This window comes from Chamaea fasciata, unplaced genomic scaffold (genome assembly GCF_029207755.1).
Source record: "Chamaea fasciata isolate MVZ Bird 193981 ecotype frontalis unplaced genomic scaffold, bChaFas1.0.hap1 SCAF_5, whole genome shotgun sequence".
NCBI classification, from domain to species: Eukaryota; Metazoa; Chordata; class Aves; order Passeriformes; family Sylviidae; genus Chamaea; species Chamaea fasciata.
The window spans coordinates 29,712,829-29,738,353 of NW_027094090.1; the positions used below are offsets into that span (position 1 = coordinate 29,712,829).

General features: G+C 38.8%; 1 protein-coding gene across 3 annotated transcripts; it reads right to left on the reverse strand.

Annotated features, from left to right (window-relative positions):
- Positions 1-2,086: 2,086 nt before the first annotated feature.
- On the reverse strand, positions 2,087-21,528 carry TWF1 (twinfilin actin binding protein 1). 3 transcript variants are annotated; one of them, XM_066183121.1, is made up of 9 exons: positions 21,443-21,528; positions 18,187-18,264; positions 15,529-15,707; positions 14,234-14,329; positions 12,930-13,034; positions 8,274-8,399; positions 7,396-7,546; positions 6,868-6,989; positions 2,087-5,301 (listed from the first exon to the last, which is right to left on the reverse strand). In XM_066183121.1, the coding sequence occupies exons 1-9, from the start codon at positions 21,465-21,467 to the stop codon at positions 5,131-5,133; spliced, it is 1,053 nt and encodes a 350-aa protein (XP_066039218.1). In that variant the 5' UTR covers positions 21,468-21,528; the 3' UTR covers positions 2,087-5,130. The 3 variants fall into 3 exon arrangements, with proteins under 3 accessions (XP_066039218.1, XP_066039219.1, XP_066039220.1); XM_066183122.1 differs by lacking the exon at positions 21,443-21,528 and adding an exon at positions 20,976-21,187; XM_066183123.1 differs by lacking the exon at positions 18,187-18,264 and having other exon boundaries at positions 21,443-21,525.
- Between the last annotated feature and the right edge of the window lie 3,997 nt (positions 21,529-25,525).

Genomic DNA, 25,525 nt, shown 5'->3' on the forward strand with positions numbered 1-25,525 from the left:
GTTTTAAACATCTCCTGCTGTTATGTGAAGGTTTCTTATTAGATCACATCTGCTTTTTACTATTCCCTGGAGCTGGAAGACAGCTATACTGTTGTCCAGAAGTGTGTTTGCTGTAGCAGCTCCCTGGCCAGCTCTGTTCACCTCTGGTATGGTGGAATGTTTTTGTTCATACAACCGTGATATTCTTCAGTGTGAGGAGAATCTCAGCTACAAGCATGGGAGTTCCTGCTCTGTCATACTAGACCATTACTATTTGCAGTGCTGCTCTCAGCAGTGAGGTTTTGGTAGTAGTTTTCCCTTCCTCACTGAAAATGGAGCATTTTAGCTACCCTGTCATACAATTTAGGAAAAAGTTGAACTTCTTTAGTGAATGAAAGCAGGAGGGGTTAACTAGGTAAAACTAGCTAACTTATGTGGCAACTTTTTTTTTTTTGAAGTCCTCACACAGTAAAGTCAACATTTCTAGACACTAAGAGAGGATAAGAGTAGCTGACTTTAGTTTCTTTTGTTCCCTGCAAAAACATTAAATTATCCTAGAATACATCCGTGTTATTCACTACAATAAGGCTTTCTAGGACACAGATCAGTAACTTGAGTCATTCAAGATATTTATAATGGGATGATCTGGTTTCATAGAACTGGAGCTGAGAGAAATCCAGTACAGTCCCTGGTGGGTGAAGAAAGCTCCAGTGGGGCAGAGATGGGGCTAATCTGGCTGGCCTACATCCTGTCTCAGCAGGGAAGGTGCCATGGAGGGCAACAGAGGATCACTATGCTCCAGCAAAAGAGCCAACCCCTTTGCATGTTAAAAGATCTAAGAACTGTAGCATAAAGCAATTTAGTCACCCAGGGAAAGACAGATGAATGAAAAATAGCAAGAGCGCTTTACTACAATTCCACAATTAGAAAGCAATAGCAAGATGAAAACAAATTATAATGATCCAAAGAATATTGCATTTTTTAGGAGAACTTAATAGGAAGGGCAACAGTTCTCCCCTTGGCCACAGCAGGAGTAAGAGAATGGCTGCGGGGAGCCCGAGCAGAGGTGTCTGCACAGCCTTCAGGCTGGGATGAGCCATAAGTGGCTGCTGAGAAACAAAAGCAAGAACAGGTTGCTTACCTAGAGATACTGCATTGGAATACAATGGCTTTGTACAGTTTGCAACTCGGTCACTTTGGACAGGGTGTACGGTCTTCCTTAAGTTTTTAAGACTCTGGTACAATTTTCTTTGATCAGTTTGTCCAGTTGCTTTCTGAACCAACACACCAGACATAGCACTTTGTATTACTGAAATGGGAAATGCCTCATCTTTATTTGGGTCTTCCAGCTGGGAGCTTATTTACCACCCACTGACCAAAAGGCAAATAAAATTGCTTCTGATATTCATGGGTACATAGAGACCTAGCCTATTCCCTCCTCCTACCTTATGCCTGTTCCTCTTACAGCTCTGATTATAGATAGCATTTGGCATTAAAATTACTGCCTGCAGTCCTAGTTCACATCTTCAAATTTTCTTCTTTCAATTATAAAATTGCTGCATCACAAATATTTCCCCATGAGGATGTGTTGGCAGGACAGTTAAGAGAAAAGCCAAACCAGTAAATGTTCTTTTCATCTTGAACTTTCAGGGTAACAGAAAGTCTACAGCAAATTATTTTCAGTTTATACAAAAAAAGTCTTAATTGAACAACATAATGAGTAGTTTCATTAAGTAGTTCATGCTGAGCAAGTAAGAACAGAGAGAACTGTTAAATCACCAGTCAACTACTTCAGCATTTTAGAAGGACAGAAGAAATTTTTGAAGGGGCTTATTACTGAAAGCACAGAAACCTCAAGAGAAGAACACCGTTGGATCCTGCTATGGAGCCCTCAAGTGCTGCTCCCATAAAGCAGTGGGAAAGTACCTGTTTCTAACATCGTGATTTTTCTCTAATAGCAAAAGTAAGGAATTCTGTTTCTGCTCACCTCCCTTCTTACACCCTGCAGTCACTTGCTAGTCCCATGGGAACTGCCTATTACACATTCAGATGTTAGAATATAGATCTTTGTTAAAGAGACTGTGAAATGATTCCGACAACACCAAGCTAAAGCATCAATCTTTATTTATAAAGTAAATTACAAAATAGATAAGGTAAACTTAGTTAATTTTAGCATCTGAAGATGGCTTTCATTGAATACATAAACACACTGATAAATTTTATTTACTGTGTCTATCTGAGCAACAGCAATTTTTACCTTGATTAGTTTAACCTTTGAGAGGAGTGTTTTAAAGGATCAAGATCATCCTAACTTGCAACATAAACATTTATTAAATAATCACCTGTCCTGTTAATTAACTATTTAATAGCTTGTGAGTTAACTGCAAGCAGCTGCATTGCTTTTGGGCTTCATGAAGGCCAACAACAATTTGAATGGACACTTTCAATTATTTAATGAGCAGAGAAAGTTAAAGGAGCAATTTTGATTAATACCCACATTTTGCACTGGTTCTGAACAGTCATAAACAGAAGTGGAGGCAACTATGTAGATGTAAAAGTGATAGATCTTACAAAAGGAACAGATATTTCTTATTGCTGTTAGGAGAATAGCTACAAGAGGCCTGGAAAAGCAGCCAGCAGTGCAAGACTTCATACAATTCTCTTTTTGGGGAAAAGTGAGGGGGAGACATGCTCAGGACATGACTGACTCCTGGCTGGGCCAGGGTGTGTACATCACGTAGAGTATTTTCACATAAGGTAATTTACAATGTCTGGTTTGGGCAGAACTCTAAAGCAGCTCATCATAAATGCTCTTGCATAATCACTTAGCCAGCTCTCATCATCCTCCAGATTGTTTTCCATCTTCTCATCTACCCAGGGCAGGATTACAAAAAAACCCCCCCCAAAAAAAATCCCAACATCAACAAAAACAAAACAACAAAAGTAATAGGGAAAAAAAACCCAAAACAAACGTCCAACAAAACCCCCACAACATGCACACAACCATATCAGGTCAAACTGTTCATTATTTAAAACAATTAGTCTTAAAAAGCTGAACTTCTTTACTGGCTCAAGAAAGTGTAAAGATGTATGTGCACCCCTCCTGTGGCTGGCACAAGGGCAGGAATACTAAATTCAAACAACCTTCTAGCAGTAATTTTTAAATGCTACACTCCTTAAAACCAAACCAAAACAAAAACTCCAAAGTGAATTAGGTGTGTTGCAAATATTCTGAGTTAATCTAAAAATACATTTAATTACAGTGTACAATGAGCTGAGCACACAGCAACCATATTTAAAAAAAAAAAAAATGACCTGCCTGCCATAGTACAGAAGAAACACTTCAAAGACCAGCTCCTTGCCCTAGACGAAGGGGGCAAGAGTCAGGAAAAAAACACAAGAGCTAAGGGCAAGCAGGAGATTAGCTGAGGATCAAGAGCTATTGAATTGGACCGATGTAGTGTATAAAATTAAATGGAAAAAAGCTGAAATGTAAAATTTCTGCTGCATATAAACAACCACAGTAAAACCAACTATTGCAACCTTCACATTATATAGTGCAATCTCAGTTGTCAATAGCAAGCTAGTATAGCCAAACAATAGATAAAACAATTTTTTGTCAGGAACTACTAGTGTCAAAACATTAATCCCTACAAAACTAGGTTAAAATCCATCTTCTACCAGGTAAACACACGATTCAGCTCTAAAATGAGTATTTCCAGCAGCTACAATAATATCCAATGAACCAAAGCTGGCAACTCCCATGTAGCTTTAAAAAAAAAACCAAAACCAACAAAACTCAAAAACCACAAAGGTCACATACAAAACACTAAAAAGCAAGTCCTCACTGAGAATATAATCTATTCACGAGTATTTGCTTCATCACACAGTTTTAAATATTTAAGGTCATCCAATACTTGATTTCCACGTCTAAGTCTCCCTTAATGGACTTATTAAAATAATCTATTTTTTTCTTCCTGTTAAACCCATTACTTACAGTTCAATCGTGTTTAGACTATTCTGGCTGATTTTAGTATTCTGAAGAAGGGAGGAAAAAACCTCCAAAAATCCTAACCAGGGGCTTGCTGCCAGCAGTTATTCAAGACCTAGCTGGATTTAAATTACAGATGTAAGTTATTACTGAAGTTCAAACATTTAGGAAAAGTAATTTTCAGAATACCTTGAAAGTAAAAAATTGCAGTTGATACTGCAAACACAGTAGGACCTCAAGGATAACTCACTGTTATGAAGCAAGAGTACTTCAATTTTTACTGAACTTACACATTTTTAGTTCCAAGTGCACCAATAATTAATTACTTATTAGATACTTCAGGCATATTGCTCTGAAAGCAGCTCCATAATCTATTGAGTATACTAACCCATGGACTTTTAATCACCTTTTACTTGGTCATTCAGTACATAATATGTAATGCTTACAAGTGATACAGAAGTCTGGAAAAGCTGTGGCATTTTCTATCACATTTCTTTAAAAGATAATTCATTAAATTAGTTATTAAGTTTGAGATGACCAAATTTTTGCTTAGGAAAATGTCCACGTATTCCTGAATGCTTATATTAATTGAAAGGTAACAGATTTTAGTTTATCTTTTCCATTACAAGAAACAAACAAACAAACAACAACAAAATCCAGCAACGCATCCCGTCAAAATCCAAAGACAACCTTCTATTTTACTATTGTCCATTAGTGCTACAAGGAAAAACAAAGTTTCAACTGGGACAATGCTATGTAGTCCTTCATCTCTTCTGACATCTCTTCTACGGGTTTAATAGGCTATACATAAGAATACGGCTGTGATTTACCCACAGAATACATGGGCTTCATAGTCTTATGTCTGCAAAGTTTATGATCACATGTACAGCTATTAAATAATGGATTCTGAATTAAAATAAAGGGACACTAGCTTATTTTTTCTCTAATAGCATTAAAATAATTATCTCTTCTATATGTCATAAAACATGGTCAACAAATATAATCATGTAACAATATAAAAAGTGTTGAGGTCAGAAAAGAGAAGAGTAAAAAGAGCTTTTTTTTCTTTTTTATCCCTAGTATCTACGAATGGAATGATTTCAATTCATTACCAAAAGCCAGAATTCCATTTCTTACTCTAACAAATACAAACACAGTTTCTAATCACTGGGTGTTTCAGTCTCTGCTGGACCTCTAATCAGTCTTCGTATTCCCCTCTTCCCAGCAGGACCTTTTGGCTTAGCAAAACTCTGTTTGTAAGCATGTTGTTTTGGATGTACTTCTTCATAAAGAAAGTCAGCAGTTAACTCATCACCATTATCTATTTCAATCTGGCAGAAAAAAAACAACATCATACTCAAAGTCAAAAACATTCAGAAACTTTGCTGAAACTCAATGCTATATTAAAACCATATGTGCAATAATGTTCAAAGTCAAGCATGAGAGGTTCTCCAACTTGTGCCTAATGCCCTGAGAAATCTTGGATAGCTTTTCTGAGACTCCCCTGTACTCTTATCAGTATTGTGTGACTTAATTATTTTCCTGAAATATAAGCACAACTAAACAGTACATATGCCAAGGACTTTCTTTTTTGTCCCAAGCTTTGGCACAGTGTACCTGTTAACACTAACTAGGAGAGCACATTCCATGTGAAACTAGTGCTTATTTACTCATTTTAAGTATTTACACATTTTAAGAATCGAAGTTGTTCACTATAACATGCTCTAAACATTAACTGTATAAGCAATGTGTTATCTCATTGCTATTGTTATCTCACTTATCTCTTGAGAAAGAAGGGGAGGAGTATAAAGAAGCTCGTATTATTAGCTGGCTACAGTCACTCAGCAAGTATTCAAGTGTTTAGCAAGCAAAAACTAAAATAATTAACAAAATGGAGAGGAATGTTTTAGTTTTCAAAATCTAGATATATGAAACCAAATAGAAAGAAAATAGTTCTCTGTTCTCAAGCCAAACTCCACTGTTTTAAATTCCAGGAATTTAGAATCCAGAGAAATGCTATGGCCTTGTTCTGCTGAGCATTCAGCACTTCATGCCCTGCCAACCATAACACTTGACAGACTTGCCAGCCCCAGTTTTGCTGTTACGTGTACATGCTTCAGAAATTTCTGTCTGCAGGAATTTTCAGGAGTCACATGGTGCTTTAATTTTGTTGTACAAAAGACAATTTCAGAAAAAGAATTACATACAAAAACACATAGCAAAAATCTAGTTAATTCATGTCATCTCAGTAAAAATGGTTAGCATTAACTGCTATTTTTAAGGTAAACATAATCTCCACAGAAACTAAGCTTTTAACAAGGTTACTTGTTTAAAAAGTAACCATAGGTCACAAGTGGACCATTTCTGTGGTGTCTGCTTGGGAGGTGAGAAGCAACTTTTTGCATTGCAGTAAAATCTACACAGAATGAAAAGATCAGCTTACTTACAAATGCTTGTTTGTCCCATCAAGGACTCCTAAGATAGCAGTTCTAGTTTTCAGAACTGCATCTTGAAATTATTTTGAAAATCCCTACATAACTTTGGCTTTAATGGAATTTAGTGATAAACAACAGCAATGTGTTCTGGTCCAAAATGCAACACAACTTTGAGTAAGAAATCATGTCAATTCTATTAAATCCTTCAAAGTACTCTCAAATACTTCCTTGATGCACAAGGATTTATTTGTTTAAGATAAAAGTGTAGAAATTCTGAAACAGAGTAAAACTTCCATGACTTAACTTTGTATCTTTAGCTCCATCAATTATTTCCTGTTCAGGACAAACGAAGTTACACACTTGTCACTGTTTAGACAAGGTGGTAACAGAGACAGTTCTAGTTTCCCATGAAGAAGGGAAAACAGGAATGGAGAAAATACCCATACACCCAACTGCACTTACCTTTCTAACTATCTGCATCCACAACTGCGTTTCTACAATTTCTAACAGTGGACTTTTGCAACTAGAGTAGAGCATTCGTTCTCGTATACTACAGGTATACCCTGGCATAGAGTAGATGAAAACTGCAGAGAAAGAAAACAACAACACAAATCAGACCATAAATACACTCTATCAAAAGCTGCATCATAAAACGATTTATAGCACAGAGGCAGTGGAAATCAACAATGCAATCTGAAAGCAAAAAACATAGTGCCGGCCTAGAACTTTTTTGTGTCAGCAAGTCTTTCATTTCAAACAGGGGATAAGAGAATGGTTGGTATCTGTATGTTTTCACATTTATGAGTGTTCATAATCAAAAGGGACAGCTCATACTTTACAAACATTTCAGCTCTCCTTCACAAATTCAGTTTCACAACCAAATTACTCTGAAAGTTATGATCACACTGACACATCTTTCTCTCCGACTCAAAATTCCTGAGGAATTTGAAACAAGCCAGTGAAGTTTCATACTGAGAAATTTTCTCATACTTATGGATTCCAAATAGTCTCCTTCATGTGTGTGCTTATACAGGAAAAAGTGGTAACGTGCAGCATCCTTTGGAACTCTTTTTGGCAAGTCCTTAAGTTCAGTATCAAGCGTGTTGGCCAAAATAATAGTTTCATTTTTCATATCAATTTGCTGTAAACAAAGCAAACATGAATATAGTTAATACACAAAAAACAAACCAGAGAACATGACAGGACAGATAGAAGTTTGAATTAATCTAATTCAAAATGGTAATTTATCAGCATACTACTGTGGGAAATAATAAAAGAAGATTTTTACAAGTTGTAAAAGCAGGCCTTAGAAACAGAAAGAGCAGAGAACTTAGAGTTAGTTGCAGCTGCAAAGCATGAAAGTAGAAAGGATGCAATGATACAGTAAGAAAGGACACCAAACAATAGTTTGAGTTTTTAGGCTTGGCTAGGATAGACATTAAGACTGCAGAAAAATATGCCTAGAAAGACAGTAGAAGGTTTTAAGCTTAATAATAGAGTATTGTGTATTGTTAATAGCATACAAGCAAGCTTTGTTTGAAGCAGGTGTACGTGTGCTTTTAGTGATTGGCTAGAACAATTGTCTGTAAGCCTTAATAACATGCTATTGGCTGGAAAACTTTTAAAATGCCCTGTAACAAAGAGGTCTTTGGTTGCTGCTGGAAAGAGGTGAGCTGTTGCCATCTTTCAATTGTCTCAACCTTGTATAGAGATTGCTGTCCCAATAAAGCTAGTGGAAACATCTCCCAGCAGTCCCGTACCGTTTGTGCAAACCTCCAACACATACTACATCAACACACATTGTTTAATATGTGGGTCATCTATTTTATACTCATTATTAAAAAATAGTTAAAATATTTGATACTTGCCAGTTGTACATAATTGAGTTTCTTATTTTTCAGTTTCTCCAGAGCCTGAATAGCTTCTTTAGCAATGGGGAATGCTACTCCTTGCAGTGTTTGATGCTTGGTATCAACACCAACATCCGCCTGCACCTGGAACACAAGTCAGCTGAGATGTTAAAAGAAACCTCTGCAGGCATTCATTTGGTTTCATACAATGACTGACAATGCATTCCATATAGTTACACATAGCATTAGCAGTAGCTATTCCAAGAATAAACCACACCAAGAAATAATCCCCATATACAAAATTTTGCATTTTTTAATTTACAGGTCATATTTGTTTGCTAGCTGGCAAAGTCTCTTATCTCTGAAACAGCTCTGCTTAGCACAGCAACAAAATCATCAGAGGGAAAACTGGTTCAAGTGTCAGCGAAGAAGTTCTAAGTTAAAATCTAGTAAAGAGACAATAATCCAGGAAGAAAAATCTTGATTTTCATATGCTGTGTTATACTTTTGAACTGAAAATATTCCTTATAAACTTTGTTATAGCTTGAAAAATTTTAGATCAAAACAAAGACATGATTTCTAGGACGTCAGAATTTTTGAAGGAAGAGAGAAAATATGAGACAAACTGATCTTCTTGAAGGAAAAGTAAAGCTACTACTCTCCCTCCTGCTTCAACATACTTCCCCAAAAAGTCAATATCAAAACCAAGCCAAACAAACAAATAAAATCCTAGTTTCTTACTTCTAGAAGGTCTAGCACAAAGTAAAAAAAAAAAAAAAGTCTAGGACAAACTAGACAATTGCTCATAATCCAGTTATATTAGTGTCAAATTATTTGAGAGAATAGTTATTTTAAAGCTGATGTTCAAGAATTTATGTTTATCTTAATATTCACTGAGTTTCTCTTAAAATGGGGTCTGGCCCTCAGTCTCCTTCAGTCATAGTTTATTGTCTAGGTACTAGTTTTTGAATATATTCACTTCTGTTTATAGTTTCACAATTACTTTTACCATTGGTTATGAAGCTGCAAAAGTCAAAAACGTGTACCAAATGGAAAGTGTGGGCCTTAAATCTATCAACTAGAAGATGTGCAGCTTTATTAAAAAGAGATGCTAATACAATATGAAACTGATAAAAAATTATAAACAAACACTTGTGGCAACACTTACTTATACTTCACATTTTAAAGAACAGCTTGTCAGCAACAAGGAAGGAGGAAAAGAAAGCAGGTGGAGAGCTTACTTTGCACAAAGATTGCTAAATTTATTAACAAGGTTATAGAAAAAATATTTTGCAAAATATATATCTGCACAAAATCCTGACTGAAAGATGTAAAAGAGGCATCACGAAAATAATAAACCATAATAAAATACCATACTCTAGAAACCATATTAAAATACAGGTAGGAAACAAGTACTCCAAACTTAAAAACAATCTGTGAAGTGTGGAGATAAGACATGGAAAAAGAGTAACCCAGTGTAACTCCAGATATAAGAATATGAACAGAACCAACTAAGTCACTTAAGGATATTTAAATTCTCACCTCTAAGATTTAATTAGTAATGGCTGCTGAATGCTGGATAAAATGGCAGATGTAATTTTCTGTGAATAAATGTAAATGTACACAGGAGGAAAAAACCCTCTTTTTTACGTGTATGGTGATACGGTTGAGCTAGCTACTACCGTTCAGGAGCAAGACCTTGCATGTCATTCTGACTAAATCTGAAAATAACCCCAAGCAAAACAAAAACCCCCAAACATTCCCCACCCACAAATGAAATGTTATAAATTGTTAGAAAATAGAGAACAGAACACATTATTACGCACTGTAGATATCAGTAACATGCCTGCATCTTGAATACCACATGCAGATCTGGCTTCCCCATCCCTCCATCTCATAAATTACATAGCAGAACTGGAAAAACTGCAGAGAAAAGCAAAAGGATCAGAAGCATGGAGTGCCTTGTTTAGGAGGAAGAACTACCCAGATGAGGACTTGCCAGCCTGGAAGAGATAACTGATAAGGAATACAACAGAGGTCCATGGATGGAGAATCATGGGACAGTTGGGATTGGAAGGGTCCTCTAAAGGTGGTCTTCCAACCCTCCCTGCAGTAAGCAGCAACATCATCAAATAGATCAGGTAGCTCAGAGCCCCATCCAATCTGACCTGGAATGTTTCTAGGGATGGGGCATCTACCACCTCTCTCAGCAATCTCATCACACTCATCATTAAAACAAATTCTTGCTCACAACTAATCTGAACCTACCCTGTTTAAATTTCCATTCCCCCTTGTTCTATTGCAACAGGTCCTGCTAAAAAATCTGTCCCCTTATTTTTTATAAGCCCCCTTTAAGTACTGAAAGGCCACTAAGATTTCCCTGCAGCCTTCAATGCTCCAGGCTGAACAACCCCAACTCTCTCAGCCTTTTCTCACAGGGAATGTGCTCCAACCCTATCATCATTTTTTGTGGCCCCCTTCTGGACCCACTCTAACAGGTCCATGTCTTTCTTGTACTGAGTACCCCAGAGCTGGATGCAGTGCTCCAGGTGGGATCTCACCAGAGCAGAGCAGAGGGAGATGACGACCTCTCTTTACCTGCTGGCCACACTACTTTTGATGCTGCACAGGATATGGTTGGCATTCTGGGATACAAAGGGCTTTACCTAAGGGGAGGGGCAAACTGAAGACTGACTGAATGACTCTTCTTTGCCTTTGCCACATTATCTGTAGGAGTATCAGAATAAACTAAAGATTCTAGAGAGCAGTCAGTGGTTCTTTATACAGTATTTTTCAAGCTGTGGAATATGCTGCCACAGGACCTGTGGCCAACAAAACCTTTATGTGGATTTATACAAATGACAAGACTAGATGATGGATGAAAAATCTATTAAGAAGAATTATATAGTAAGATGTCATCTTTTGTGCAGGAAGATCACTACCTGCAGATGTTGAGGCAACGGAAGAGCATTTAAGGTAATTATGGCCTTCTTGCCCTGCTCCTACATCCTTCCTAGCTTTCTGCTGTTCTCTCAAGGTCTTGACAACAGACTAGGTGATCCTTTGATGTGACCCAGTAAAATATTTCTTAGAGTAATTATGAAAGAATATAGATATGGAAAGCTTTTTAAAATCAGAAAGCTTTTTGTTTTCTAAATCTAATTACAGGCTTTGTAACTTTTGTGGAAACAATGAAGAGAAAAATGAAAAATGATGCAAGTTAATGTATTGTGAGATGTTTCAAACAAAGCCAAAATGGCAGCAATATGCAATTTATGTGTCCCTGAAAAGCAAAGGTATTGCTGCTGAATTTTCAGAACACATAAAGACTTAGTCTGCATGAATCAGCTTCTAAACACACTGTATGTAGTACATACACTAATACCAGAAGTGATCACTGATCCCACAGAAGTTTTACATGCATTATTGCTTTTTTTAAAAAGCTGATGAAGTAAAATGCAGTATTTAATGATGGTGAATGTATTTCTGCATTGAATTGTTAAAATCAGACATGAAAACTAACAATAGACACCATTGGGGAAAAAAAAAAAGGCAATAAAAAACAAAGTTGCAGCAAAAGCACAGTAGAGCGAAAATGTAAAAGAAAATACACAGCTGTATTTAACACAATGGTTGCCTGGTATCCAGCTGCAGAAATAAATCATACTTCAAACACACGTACCACAGCTCTAACATACAAGTCTAAAGAACAAATGAGTTCAGCACATGACCTATTTTAATATACATCTGACATAAACAGTGTTCAAATGAAGGAAAAATATGATAAAAAGAATCCTCTGAAACTTTTCAGTCACTGGCTAGCTATCAGTTACTATCAATTACCAGCTACTAAAATAATCAGTTTTTTGGTTAAAGGCATTTGATAGAGATTTTTCTCAAAATTGTTTGTACCATAAGCAAATCAGTCTCTTAAAGTGATCAGCTATTTAGTCTGGATTTCTGTTTTATTTTTAAATAAATAAATCCTCTTCCCTGGAATAAATAAATCCTGGAATCCTCTTCCCTTCTTCTCAAAGACAAGTGCACTGGTACCAGAAACTATCTACCTTTCCTCTAAGAAAAAGGCTGCTGAAATACTCCTGACAATCACTCACTCACTGCAATAACTGCTATTCTGTGTTTTCTCTACAATTTCTACCACCATGGGAAATGCATGAGGGCAGTCATATGTGAACAATGACTGAGGTTGGAAGACATCTCCATAGGCCACGCTGTCCAATGACACTTTTATCAGGGCCACCTAGAGCCAGCTGCCCAGTTCTCTGTCCAAATATCTTCTGATTATCTCCGGGATGGAGACCCCATAACCTCCCTGGGCAACCAGTGCCAGTGCCTGGTCACCCTTCACAAAGAAGGACATACAGTGATACTAAAAAATGAAGCTGCAACAATTAAGCTCTGCAGCTGCCAGACCTCTGATTCGGACATTCGGCCTTTTAAACACAGTGAGATAACTCATGCCACTTCAACTCCAGCCATCATCATCCTGCAGTTTCAACCCATCGAGAAGTACATTTATATGCTCCTCCACTCACACTTTCTGAAACTTTCCATTTTCTGTTCTGCCTTTTTTTACCCTAGAAAAGCATTTCCCTACAACACATTTGGAACTCTGTACCATTTCCCACACATGCTTGAAGACATTTTAGATACCTCTTTAATCTTAATTTGTCGAAGTTCCTCTTCTGCTGCAGTCAAAGGTGCAGGGGAGGATTGTGATATTAAATATTTTTTATATCCATTCAGTGAAACATCATCCTGAAAGCATAATATCAATATTTATCAGGTTTTTTAGAACAGAATATTCTTAAAAGATCTTCTATGGAGCATTGCAAGAAGTAGTTGCCTTCCATACAATTATGGTCATTTTATTTGAATATTCCCATACTCCATTATGTCATGTGTCAGAAGCCCAGAGGTATTCAGGTTAATACATATGAATTAGCAGGTGGGACCATAATAGGGTTCCACCAAAATAACCCAGCTGGTTGAAACCAAACCATCAACAAAATAAAGACAAAGTAACACACTGGATGCTGATGATCAAGACCCCGAGTGAGATCAGCAACTTGAACACCTTGAAGAAGTTGTGATTTTCACACAGATGAACATTAAAGGTCAGGAATGATTAAGAAGTTTATAAAGACACTGAAACCAACAATTTAGAGATACATAAGCTGTAACATAATGTCCCTGGAAAAAGTGAGTTGTATCATGCCATCTTCCATGGGCCCCAGGCCCATTCTGAAATAACAGTAAAACAGATGTAATGCTCCTTCCTCAAAACTAAGACAGAAGCTCAGACTTGTAGGGCTAGACACAAATTCCACATATTACACAGACTGCTAATGGTTTGGTGCACGTGGCAGTGAGAGACTGATTGACTGAACAGACAATACAAAAACTAACAGGAGCTCTTACCAGTAAACCCTCTTAGCAAGTCACTTATCTACTTCCCTAGAATACAGCCTCTCCAGAGAAGTTTATTTACATGTTTGTAAACCTCCATGACAGGTTAATGATAAATATAACAAATTATTTACTCAGTGAGCAACAGAATTATTAGTCTCATGTCCACCACAACAGCCCATTTCTCTTTCACAGTTTTTTCCCTGCTACAACATCCTCTATTATTCTTCAAACCTCCAACTCCTTCCATTCTATTAGAGGACTCATGGTCATGCAGTGAGATTAAGAGATATGCCTATTATTGTTAGGTTATTTGGTTTTCATAACCATTTGAAACAAGGACTTCTAAGTCTGACAATGTTAACTATACCTATTAACTTGTTCAAATGAGCTAAAATACACTTTAACACTGGAATAATACACATAGCTTTTAACTCTTTTTTCCTTAATCCAAAAAGACCACAAACAACCCACATTCATCCCAATAACATCAGCTACTACATTCAGTATTTAAAGTCAGTGCCCTGACTTTGCAAAGGAAAACATACCTGTACTGTTCCAAATACTTCATCCTTAATATGGCCACCTCCAAATTCTTTCTTGAGTGTTGCTCGGGTTGCTGCATACAACATTTTTTGACGAACCTAGCACATAATGAAACAGTAGCTTTTTGAGTTGGTTCTTTATTAAAATTTTGCTGTACACAGAGAATCCAGCATGTTGGTGTACCAAATCCATCAACAAATATCTTTCTTGAACAAGTATTTTAAGTGTTGAGACTGCACTATAAACTTGTAGAGCTCTGAATCAGGATACTTACACTATTAAACTCACAAGGTCATGATACAATGTATTATTTCAAAGTAACTTCAAAAACTGAATTGTAGCCTTAACTGGAATAAGAGCTTTTTTTTTTAAATAAGGAAAAAAATCAAAATAATCTTTAGTAATTTTTAATGGGAAAAAACGCACAACTGTTTGAATCTTTTGTCACCTGGTCGGTGTACTAATGGATACAACAGACAGCAAAAGAGCAGACTAGAAATAACTCATTATCTTGATGTGACTCCAGTTAATTATGGTTCAACTACAGAGAGGAAAAATTATGTTCGGTCCCTATTAACTTGTGTCTAACATAGTCACTTACTCCTGTCTCAGCAGTCTCACCTTCTCACTTAATTTCACCATCATGTTATCCTCTCCACAATACTTCAACTTTTCCACATAATTGTCTATGTACATCAATTTTTGGTATCTTATTATTTCCTAACTGCTAGTGAAAGCAGTAGGAATATTGGAACAGCTTTGCTTTCTGCCTTCCCTTATCTCACATTCCCAGAACCTGTATCCTAGTTTCTCCTAGAAATCCTTAATTCTAATCTCAGTCCTCTCCCATGCTCTCAAACCACTAAGAAGCAGTGTATTCTGTGGCACACCACATATCCACAAGTGCCAGCTGGGCAGCCAGCAAGCCAAACAGAATAAACAACTTGAGGTCACACTATAATCCTTCCCTATTGAGCACCCATTAAGATTTTTGTCCTATATCCTTCCATAAATTTTTCTCAAGTACTGACAGGAAGACAGACAAACAGGGCAAAAAAACTGGTTTGTGTCTGCCAGTCAGACTAAAAATACATTGGCTCAGCTGTACTCCATTTAGACCTACAGATATGCCCTTTAATCATCTAAAAGAAACATTTTCCTAGTTTTCTTCTGGGAATGCAGGGGGAGGTCGGGGAATGCTTCATTCCTCAAATCCTTTTCCTTAATATCTTGGATTCAGATCAAATGGTACTGTTGAAAAATCATTAACATGAAGCCTCTGATGACTGTTACTTACAGGAGAGTGATCAGGTGACCATGCAATGAAGATCCATTCATATCCTTGAGCATTCTGAGAATCTAATCTGTATAATATATAACATGGTTGCTTGTCTTCAAGCAGGGGAAGGACAAAGGAATCATAATCCTTTTCCCATGATCCAACTGGCCGTCTAGAGGATCCCACAACAAGCTGCTCTAAAACCAATAAACAAAGCTATAGGTTAGCAACAATACAGTTAATACAGTCTGTCAAAATTAATAATTCCAATAAGAAGTTGATTGGACACTTAATCGTTCATAATTTTGCCCAAAAGAATGGATGACATGACCAGTAAGTGTAAAAGTGGGTGAATTCCTACAAAAGCTGTTCAAACCCTAATTTACTTTAACCAAAATACTGATAGTTGAGAAGTAACATGCTTCTATGTGTTAGTTTTTTTAGCATAACATACATGGAATAGAAATAAGAATTGACTTCTAACAGTTAATTTATTTTTTAATTTGGAATACTTAGGTATAAATAAGATAAGAGTAAACTTTCAGATTTTAGAATTATAATTACTGATGCTCTTGGTATAACATATTAGTGTTCGTACTCATTGTAAGGTGTCAATAACCCAGTTATACAGTGAAAAGAGTTTGGAATGAATATGCTTGCACTAATCCCTAACTTGACTATGTAAGTAGATAAACCTCTTTCTAATGTAGCTTCATAGCTATGGACTCTTTAAATGACTGAAGTTGTTTATTATGTATAATTGGCTTAAGTCCGTATAGAATACTTCAGTGGTATTTAATTATGAGAACAGCTGTAGCAACAAGATTTTTCTCTTATTTATACATCACATCTCAGTTTTCAAAGGAAAGTATTAGTATAAATTCTTACAAAACATTTCTCAGCTTCCCAAGAAATACTAGCCTGCACAAGTGGAATAGAAATACCTTGTTTAAATGGGGTCCTGCAACAGTTTAAAGACCATCATAGTAACTAGTATACAAATCACCTTTTGAGAGTCTAGGGCTTAACTTATAAAACTTCAGACAAAAGTACAACAGCACAGAAATGCCTCTACAGCAAACTTCAAGCAAAGCATTCCACCACAGTAACTCACAGAACACGAACAGCTCAGGGCAAGAGTGTTTGGCCCTTCTTAGAGTTAGACTCAAAGTACCTGAAGTTGTACACCTAAACCAAGAGTATTCAGAATGTACTTGCCAATTCTGAACTTTAGCTGGATTTAAGATACAGCCAGAGGAACTTCATGCCCAGCAGCAAATCTCTTCTCTTCCTAACTTAGATTAGCAAAACATGATTTGAATATTATCTGTTGACTGTCATCTGTAACTTAAAGCTCCTGAAGACAGACGAAGCAACTGCTCTTCTTCCAGGTTTCTTTTTGAGCTGCAGAAAATACTATCAAAGCCTTAGTTCTGCTTCTTATAGAGATGAAATGCATATCTATATGTCTATATCTATAAATATGTGTATACACACATCAAAAAATCAAAAAATAGGAAATTTAAAAATAAGAAAAATATTCCATTTGTATCTTACTTCTGGGCTTCACTTCATATTATAAAGTAGCATACACACAAAAGCATATTGTTTTGTCTTGCTTAATGGGAAAAAAACCCATAACAATGGTTTTCAGTATTTCCCTTGTGCTACCAAGACTACCACAAAGTCCTGCCTGTAATCTTTCTGTAATCCACACTGCCTTAAAGAAAGCTATATTAAAATATTGGAAGACTTCCTAAGAAAATCAAACACAAAGAAGGAAACAGTATGTTATTTACCTAACAATAGAAGTGTGTCTGTGCATGTATGCACATGTAACTTTCTCCAGCTAACAGATTTTTAGTGTTCTGTAAATGAATGAAGTATAGAACAAATGGCTTCAAAGTGGACAAAATGAACATACTTGAAAAGATGGACTACACCAAGAAGTATCTTATAAAACCAACCAACCAACCAACATTGCTATTAAAAAAAATAAAAGCAATAATATATTCTTTCAATGTTTGCAGATTATATCCCTTGCCAAGAAGTTCAAAAATCAAACTCAAGGTCTGATTGAAATGATGCAATTTTCTATTTATACGTATATTCTGCGACTTAAGAAACAGTTTTAACTTTGAAAATTTAAATAAAGTTACAGATTTATAAAGATATTTTCTATGTAGCCAGATTACTATTTAAACACCTGCTTTAGCAGGACTTTCTACATGCAACACTTTTATACTGATATATCCTTGCTAAAAAGGCAGATAAAATTTACAGTTCTACATCTAAGGGGACTGGTTGTCTAAGACTAGCTCTCTGTCTAGTGGAAGTAACCAGTGTCCAAATGCTACAGAGGTGTGGAAATTTTCATCCCCTCTACTCTTTCTTTAGTAAGAGATAAGCTTATTTATACTATCCATACGAAATACATTTTCTTGGTAAAATATGGAATTATATTTGGGAGAAAAAAATCTAATGCAAAAATTCAGTAATATTGTAGTAAAAAAGCTTAGGATCTTCAAAATTTAAATTTTACCTTCTGTATATGAAAAACCTTATTAACATTAGGTTTGGCAGAGTTCTGTTTTTTAAACAATTTTACATGCAAGTCTTTAAAACAACTAGGAAAATACCTAAAAGAACTAGACAAAAGAATAAAATTTGACTAACCATTGTCAATGATTATTTTTAAAAGCCTGTATTGTCCATTTCTGGCCCCAACAAAGATGTCTTTAACACTTCCACTAGCTGAAAAAGAGAAAATAAAAGTAATCAAATTAATACATTTCACTTCCCTAGGACAAAGAATATTCATGAGGGTAAGAACAACACTGGAAAAATGTACAACTGGCCCTTTGCTACAAAGTTGGACAGCAAAACGAACTCAGGAGTGATGCTGCTGCTATGCTGCATACTGTTCCAACCATCAGCCTGCCACACAAAGATGAAAGGCAACATTACAAAACAGCCCTGTTCTCCAGCATACCAAAAGATTTTGAACATTGTGAAAATTAAAGGTGACATCATATCATCAATCTCATATTTCAGAATTAACACAGCAAGACAATAAAAATATGACGCATCTCAAGTTACAACAGCTTCACGAAGTCTGCAGGCTTAGCACAAACTTTCAGACAGAAACTTTTTATGCCTGCCAGGAAAATGTTAGAGCTTGTCTGGCAAAAGTGATGGTCTTTCCTGAGATCACCTCTCTGCACAGTACCAGCGAGAGCTGCCACTCATTGCTCCTCTTTCACACTGCCTTATCTCCTTCTATGGTTGACGACACTGTTCAAGCCCCAACCTATTGCAACAGGATAGCTTTATAGTGAATTTACAAAGCAACTAAAATATTTTTACATGTCTGTAAATCACGTTGATACTATACCACCAACATGACAGACTCACTCCCCTCAGCACACTGAAGAACTGTTCTTGATTCGTGTGAAGACCATTCTTATCCCAACTGCTCTGCTAAATAATCTGAGTACAAATCAGTTTAATTACACCAGAGACAGAGGGTTGTAAGGATTTACTGAAAAACATTTATTGCAAGCTGGTCCTTTAAGTAATCCCACAGGATAGAGCACAGCACCAGCAAAACAAACATCAAACCAGGAAACAAATAAAATGCATTATAGTCTGGTTGAGGCCAAGTGAGCAGATGGTATCCAGCAACATTACTGCCCATACTCAAAACATTTTACATTTATGTTGGTCCAAGTGGTGCCAAGCCCATCCTGAGAGTCCAAAATGGCATGCTAAAAGAACATGTTAAACAAACTGAATGGCAGTGGGTTACCAGTTCAACCCCAGTTTCGCCCCAGCTATCACCATCCCACTAAGCAGTGCAGACCCTCACAGTAATTTGCTGCCAGCTTTTCTAATCATCTCTGCTAGTCTTCACCATTCCATTGAGCAACCAAACACTGTGCCATTTTCTAGACTTTTTGTTCCCCCAGAACGTTCTTTGTCCTCTTCTTGTCCATTATCCTTTTGTTCCTTCCTCTCTCACTTCAACACTACACACCAAAACAAGACCACAAAACAGCAGTCTCTAAACCAATTCCAGAACTGTGACAGTTTCCTGAAAAATATTTTGGGACACTTGTGAAACAAGCTCACTATCAAGTGATCTATGGGTTTTTTCATCATGAAGCACTTTAAATTCACAACAGTGATATTATTTTCTGTTTAAACTTTCTGCATAGCAGAGGGCCACAGAATAAAAATCCGTGCTTATTTCACAAATATTTTTCAGGGAATATTATTACTAAATTATATAGAAGACCGTGGACCCATTCAATTGTATCCCCCCCCCCGCCACCCCCTTCCCCCAGTTACTGCATTCTGTGACTTCCTACAGTATTTATCTGCACTGGCCTGTTTGAAAAGTTCAGTCCTTTTAGCAACTGCCTGGTACATATCACTGTACCCATGACTTCATTTCTCTTTCCAGAAAAAAAGCAGCCCATGCTGCCAAATCTTGTAATTGTTTATGAGTGACAGTAGCCTGTTTGTAGCTGAAGCCAGCAATGGCACAAGTAGAGCTATTCCTCTTCCAAATTGCAGAGGCTGATGCTTTGCTGCAAACAGGACTCCTGATTAGTGCCTGCTGAGGCAGCCTCCCGAAGGAATCCTGCCGAGTTCTCCACAGCCCTCCTCGGAGGACAAACGACTCTCAGACATGAAGCAGAGCTGCAGAAGAGGCTTTGCCACTCTTTTGCTTACAATAAGCAACAGAGTATTCTTCCGCTCCTCCCTGCCAGCACGCCAGAACAAGGGATTATGAGTTACTAACTAACAGGTTTCCACAGACTGGAAAATAAAAGCTATTCCAGGTGCACCTCTAGCCTGAGAACAGTTGAAGAACTTAAAACAAGGAGCTGCAAAAAAGACCAAAGATTGGCATGCAAAGGAAGGAAAAGAAGAGAGCAATGCAGCCAATGGACAAAAAAGGACACAGAAGAGCAGTTAAGGGCTGCCGTGGCTGGGATAAAAGTCACCTTCAACAATAAAAATCGGAGTGCAGGCAAAGTACATGCTATTAGTCACCGAGCACACAGATTGCAGTAAAACCCGACCCCTCCATAATCCTGCTTTATAATCCCTTCTTAGCAATTCTGTGATTCAGAGGAACCCGCTAATACTGCGAAACAATGCGCTGTCTCCTTGTAATTGCTCCTCGCACCCTCCAAGGCCTGGAAACACTGGGAAAAAAGGTTCCCACATACTTTTCCCCTTTGTGGCCTCCAGCGATAGGCTTTAGAGTGGACTCTCCTACGCCAAGGCTCCTGCTTCTCCCAAGGGCTCTCGCTCCAAGGGACCCGTCAGCGACCTTCGGCATTTCCCGTGCTGTCCAACCCATCCCAAACTCGCTACGGCGACCCCGAGAGCCGACAGCCCCCGGCTCGGCGCTCACTCCGCGGCCGCAGGAAAACCTGCACTGGGGGAGTTACCTGAGCTCGGGGCCCTGCCCACCATTCATGGGGCTCTGCACTGTACGCTTTCCTCGGGCGGGCTCCCTGCCTCTCCGGGGCGGACAGGCTCGGTTCGCTGGGCCGATAAACCCCGCAGGCTTCGCCTGACTGGGAACAGAGCTATGGGTTCGACCCCGAGGAGCCGTGGCTGCCGGGGACACAACCAGCAGCAGTTCCCCCGCTCGCTCGTCCCCTCGCCAGCCCGCGGCGCGAAGGACGGACTCCTCCGACAGCAAACAAAGAGCGCAGTGGTGGGAAAAATCCCGCCGGGAACGGCCCGCAAAGCGCCCGCCGCGGCCGTCTGCCCCCGCGCCGCGCCCCGACCCGCGGGGAAAGGCGCTCCGCCCGCTTCCCGCCCGGCTGGCAGGGCCACAGCGGAGACGGGGCCGGCTGTCACCAGGAGCACCGCACCGCGGAGCGGAGGTGCGGGGCAGCCCCGCGGGTACCTTGGATGCCGGTCTGGTGGGACATGTCGCACCGCGCCCGGGCACCGCCGCCGCCTCCCCGCCCGCCCGGCACGGCCCGGCCCGGCCCGGCCTCGCGCACGTGACGCGCCGCCGCCACTCAGCGGCCGGGAGGGAGCGCGGCGCCTTCCGGGCCCCGCCGGCCGGGCCGGGCCGGGCCGGGGGCTGCGGGCAGCGGCCGCCCCTGCCCAGCACCGCCCCGCCCTGGCACCGCCCGGCCCCGCGACCGCTCCCCCTGCGCCTCCTCTCGGCGCTTCTGAACGGGCGCGGGGCGCAGGTTTGTCCTCTGCCGTTCCCTTTGCTCTCCCTCTCCTCTCCTTTCTGTCGCGCCCTTCACCTGCTGTCCCAGAGCCTGCAGCGCGACCCGCCGCGGGCATCGCCGGCGCAAAGCCTGCGGTCAGTCCTGCCTGGCAGGAAGGGACATGTGCCCCGCGGCCCGGGTTGCTTGTTCACCGAAATACTGAAAAGTAACTGAGGTGACTTTAGTTGTTCTGTAGAAGGCCGTGGTGGAGACCCGTCGCTCTGGCTTGGGGCAGCACAGAAGGAGCCATCAGGTGTTTTCGATGGCAGGCTGCGTGCATATACTGTAAATTTTGGATTAAACAATCCCTGACAAAGACCCCACAAGTCAGGGAACAGAGCCCAGACCCAAGGCTAGCTCAGTTCAGGCCCTTGCCCCTGACAAGGCGGTCTTTCTCTGTTAATTTTGCAGTATTTGGTACGTGGTGGCACTGCACCAATAGAAACAGTGAAGATTTCTTCTCTTTCAGTGCAGATATGGTGGTTGAGCCACCCGTCTGCCTCGGAAGGGCTTGGATCCAGGCTTAGAAAGGGTGCATCTGCTTCTCAGGGCCCCATCCGCATGGCCAAAGGCTTCTTTATGCCTTTTCAAACTGTGTTGGTACATTTTCCGTCAGCTTTTTCTTTCAAAGTTTCCAGTGAAGAAGAGTCCTGCATAAAGAATTTAAGCATTCCCTGAAGATCAATTTGCTTTTGCTAGCTCTTTTTCAGGCTTATCTGTCTATGGGTTGTGAAGCACGACTTAAAAAGATTCATACTATAGCTCCTTTAAAAATTGCTTGTCATGTAGTCAGTATTTTTAATCTGAGCTGTCGTCTAGATTAAGACTCCACAGACAAAATGTGCGTGCTGTAGGCATTGATGCTGATGATTCCCTCAGCTTCCTAGGAGTTAGCAGGTTTTATGAGGTGCTATTCAGTTAGAGAACACAAGAAGTGCTGTAAGAGGGCATATCAAATATCCAACCCAATGGACCAGGCAAGAATTGAAGAGTGAGAGCATCCTTCCCTCGTTCACCTTCCCAGCCACCAGCGTGCTGCAGCTCAGGAATTTCTGAAGTCAGCTGTGTTGATAAAAGTGGGTGCCTGTGCTTTGTCAGATCCCCAGTTTAAAGAACATGTGGGATTTAGTGTCCTATTTGGGAAATGTGAAACAGCACTGTAACTGTTATGTGAACTGTGCTGTGTAATGCTAGTCCAGCAGATACAAAGTCACCGTGGAGACACATCATCAGCTAATGAGCTGGGACTAACAGCAGCTGGGCAAACAGAGAGGCTGCAGTTTTTCTTTCTTCGAGCAAGGAGACTGAAAGAAACAAGGAAAAGGGTTCATGTGAAACCAGGAAATAAGAGACAGGTAGTGCCTACCTTGTACTCAGTAATCAGCTCTTGTTCCTCCATTGTAAGGCTCCAGCAGCACCAGGATTATATAAAAAAGGAAACTCTTGGAGAAGAGCTTTTTCAGGAGGGAAAGAGTACCAGAGATCCAACCAAAGCGGCAACCAAAGATGTGGTTCTATCACAATTACTTTAAATTATTTGTGCCCAAGCTTGCCACAGGTTCTAAATTCTTGGGTTTTCCCTGTTTTGGTGTTAGTGCTTGTATAAGATGGAGTTGCCTGAAAACCTGTGAGGGAAAAGGAAGTTTCCCCTGATAGACAGATGTCCTGAAAACACCGATCAGTTCCTTGCTCCAGTTAGTCATGTGCCTCCAGGACCACTACTATTGTCATAATGTGGTAACGAGGATGCATGGTTAAGACTGTGGAACTGTTTTTTTCAATGGAAATTCATTCCTAGACTGGAATATCAAAATGGTATTACATCTGTCACTATATTCAGATCATCATATTTGTCTGTCTGAGGTAATATCACTACAACTTCCACCAATCTGAGGGCTCTAAAGTGCAGGAATGCATTCTTAACATCAGTTCTATATGAAACAAGACTGGTACACATTGGCATTTTGTAGCACCTTTTTTGGCAAAAAGACAAACTGAAAGTCAAACTTATTTTCTTTAAAATCTCAATATCACATATATTTTCCTGTATTACAGTGATTGATGTGAGACCAAGAAGAGATGTTGCATAGAAACTAACACAAGCAAGCAGGGATTTTATATCTAAAGAAGATTCTAAAGTTCTGGATTTTAGTGTCCTTCAGATTCTTACTAAACTGCTTTAAATCATTAAACTCCTATCCAAATCATAAAGAGTGCCTGGACAAAAATAGGGATGTTGATATGTCAAGTAACTTCTTTTTACTGGTAATAATTTCTTCCTTGAACTTGAATGTTTTTTTTACAGTAGATTTTGTATCTAATTAAGGCTGTGACTGTTTAGGTAGAGACAGCATATTGCAGTTTCCCAAATTATAATGAGATTTCTTTAACTGAATAATAAATGACATTTTTAAAAAGAAATACTTCTAATAGATTTTGGTACAGCATTTTTTTGTGTGACTTTTAGGTCTCGTTTTCAGTGTCTTTAATGCCTTTTTCTATACATTTACTTCATTGATTTAACAATGTTCTTTTCAAATACTTATGCTAGTTTATTAAATATTGAGGTTATGAGCTCTGTGGAATCATCAGTTCATCTGTTCATAGCTGTGTAATGGTGTACAATCATGTCTTCCTGTTGTGATGTTGCTGGGAAGGCCTGTCCCAAGTTTGATTATAATTGTCCACCTCACAATGGAAATGCATGTACTTTTTTACATACAGTTTCTATTACTGCATTTTGTACCTACCTTAAAGTGACACTTAAAACATTGAACAGATTTCCAACAATGGAAGTATAAACCCTTTTATTTTTATTGGGAAATATTATCATTTCTATTTCTTGCTGCAAAGTGTCATTGCATGTAGATGTTTATCCTGACGCTCTTCAAAACTTCAGTTTAGATTATGCTTTTCCCCCATCAGCATGGTCTTCAAGACTAACCATATTTTAAGGTAATTAAAGTATGAGAGAATCCATCAGCAAGATGAAATTTCTTCTGTACAGAGTAAAAATACAGTATCAACTTCTTCCTTCAGAAATACATGAAAACTTCATTTCTTCAACTCCACTTCTAGTTATCTCCATTCCAACACACTCATAGGTAGCTAAACAAAGAAATTAGAAATCACATCACTCCTAGAGTCAGATTTGCTTTTAACTTTGAGAATAATGTGAAAGGTGTTCCTAGCAAGTAGACATTGATTTTTGAGCATGCCAAATAGAAAAGTATTTCTTCATGATGAACGGAGTTTATGGATAGTCTGCTATTAAAAATTATTGCTATGAGAACTCATTTCTCTCTTGCCATTACAGCAAGTGGTTTTCAGTACTGAGTGGACAGCCCTCAGTTCATGTTCATCAGTAAGTCTTTATAGCAGTAAGAATATATCTCTTCATCTTGTTATGCTCTGAGGCATTTTTGTTCATTTCTTGTAAATGAGCAAATAAACCATCTAACTCCCTTCTCTTAATATCCCTAATCTGAGGGGCTTTTCTTTCTGGCTCCATAAACACAGTAAGCGATTTCTGTGAGTGGCCAGGAACACACTAGATAGACAACTATTTTAAACAGAATTGCAGTGTAGTAGATAGCCAAGATTGGGGGTATTGGGGTTTTCCCAGCCACTGCCATAAATGAAAACAGGTTTGCAGCAATAAGTTTTTCTATCCTAAATGTTGTAAACAATTGAATTTTGTCACTTTTTTATGCTTTGATAATAAGATGAAAATGTCCTGTGAAGTAAACTGAAAAAATCACAAT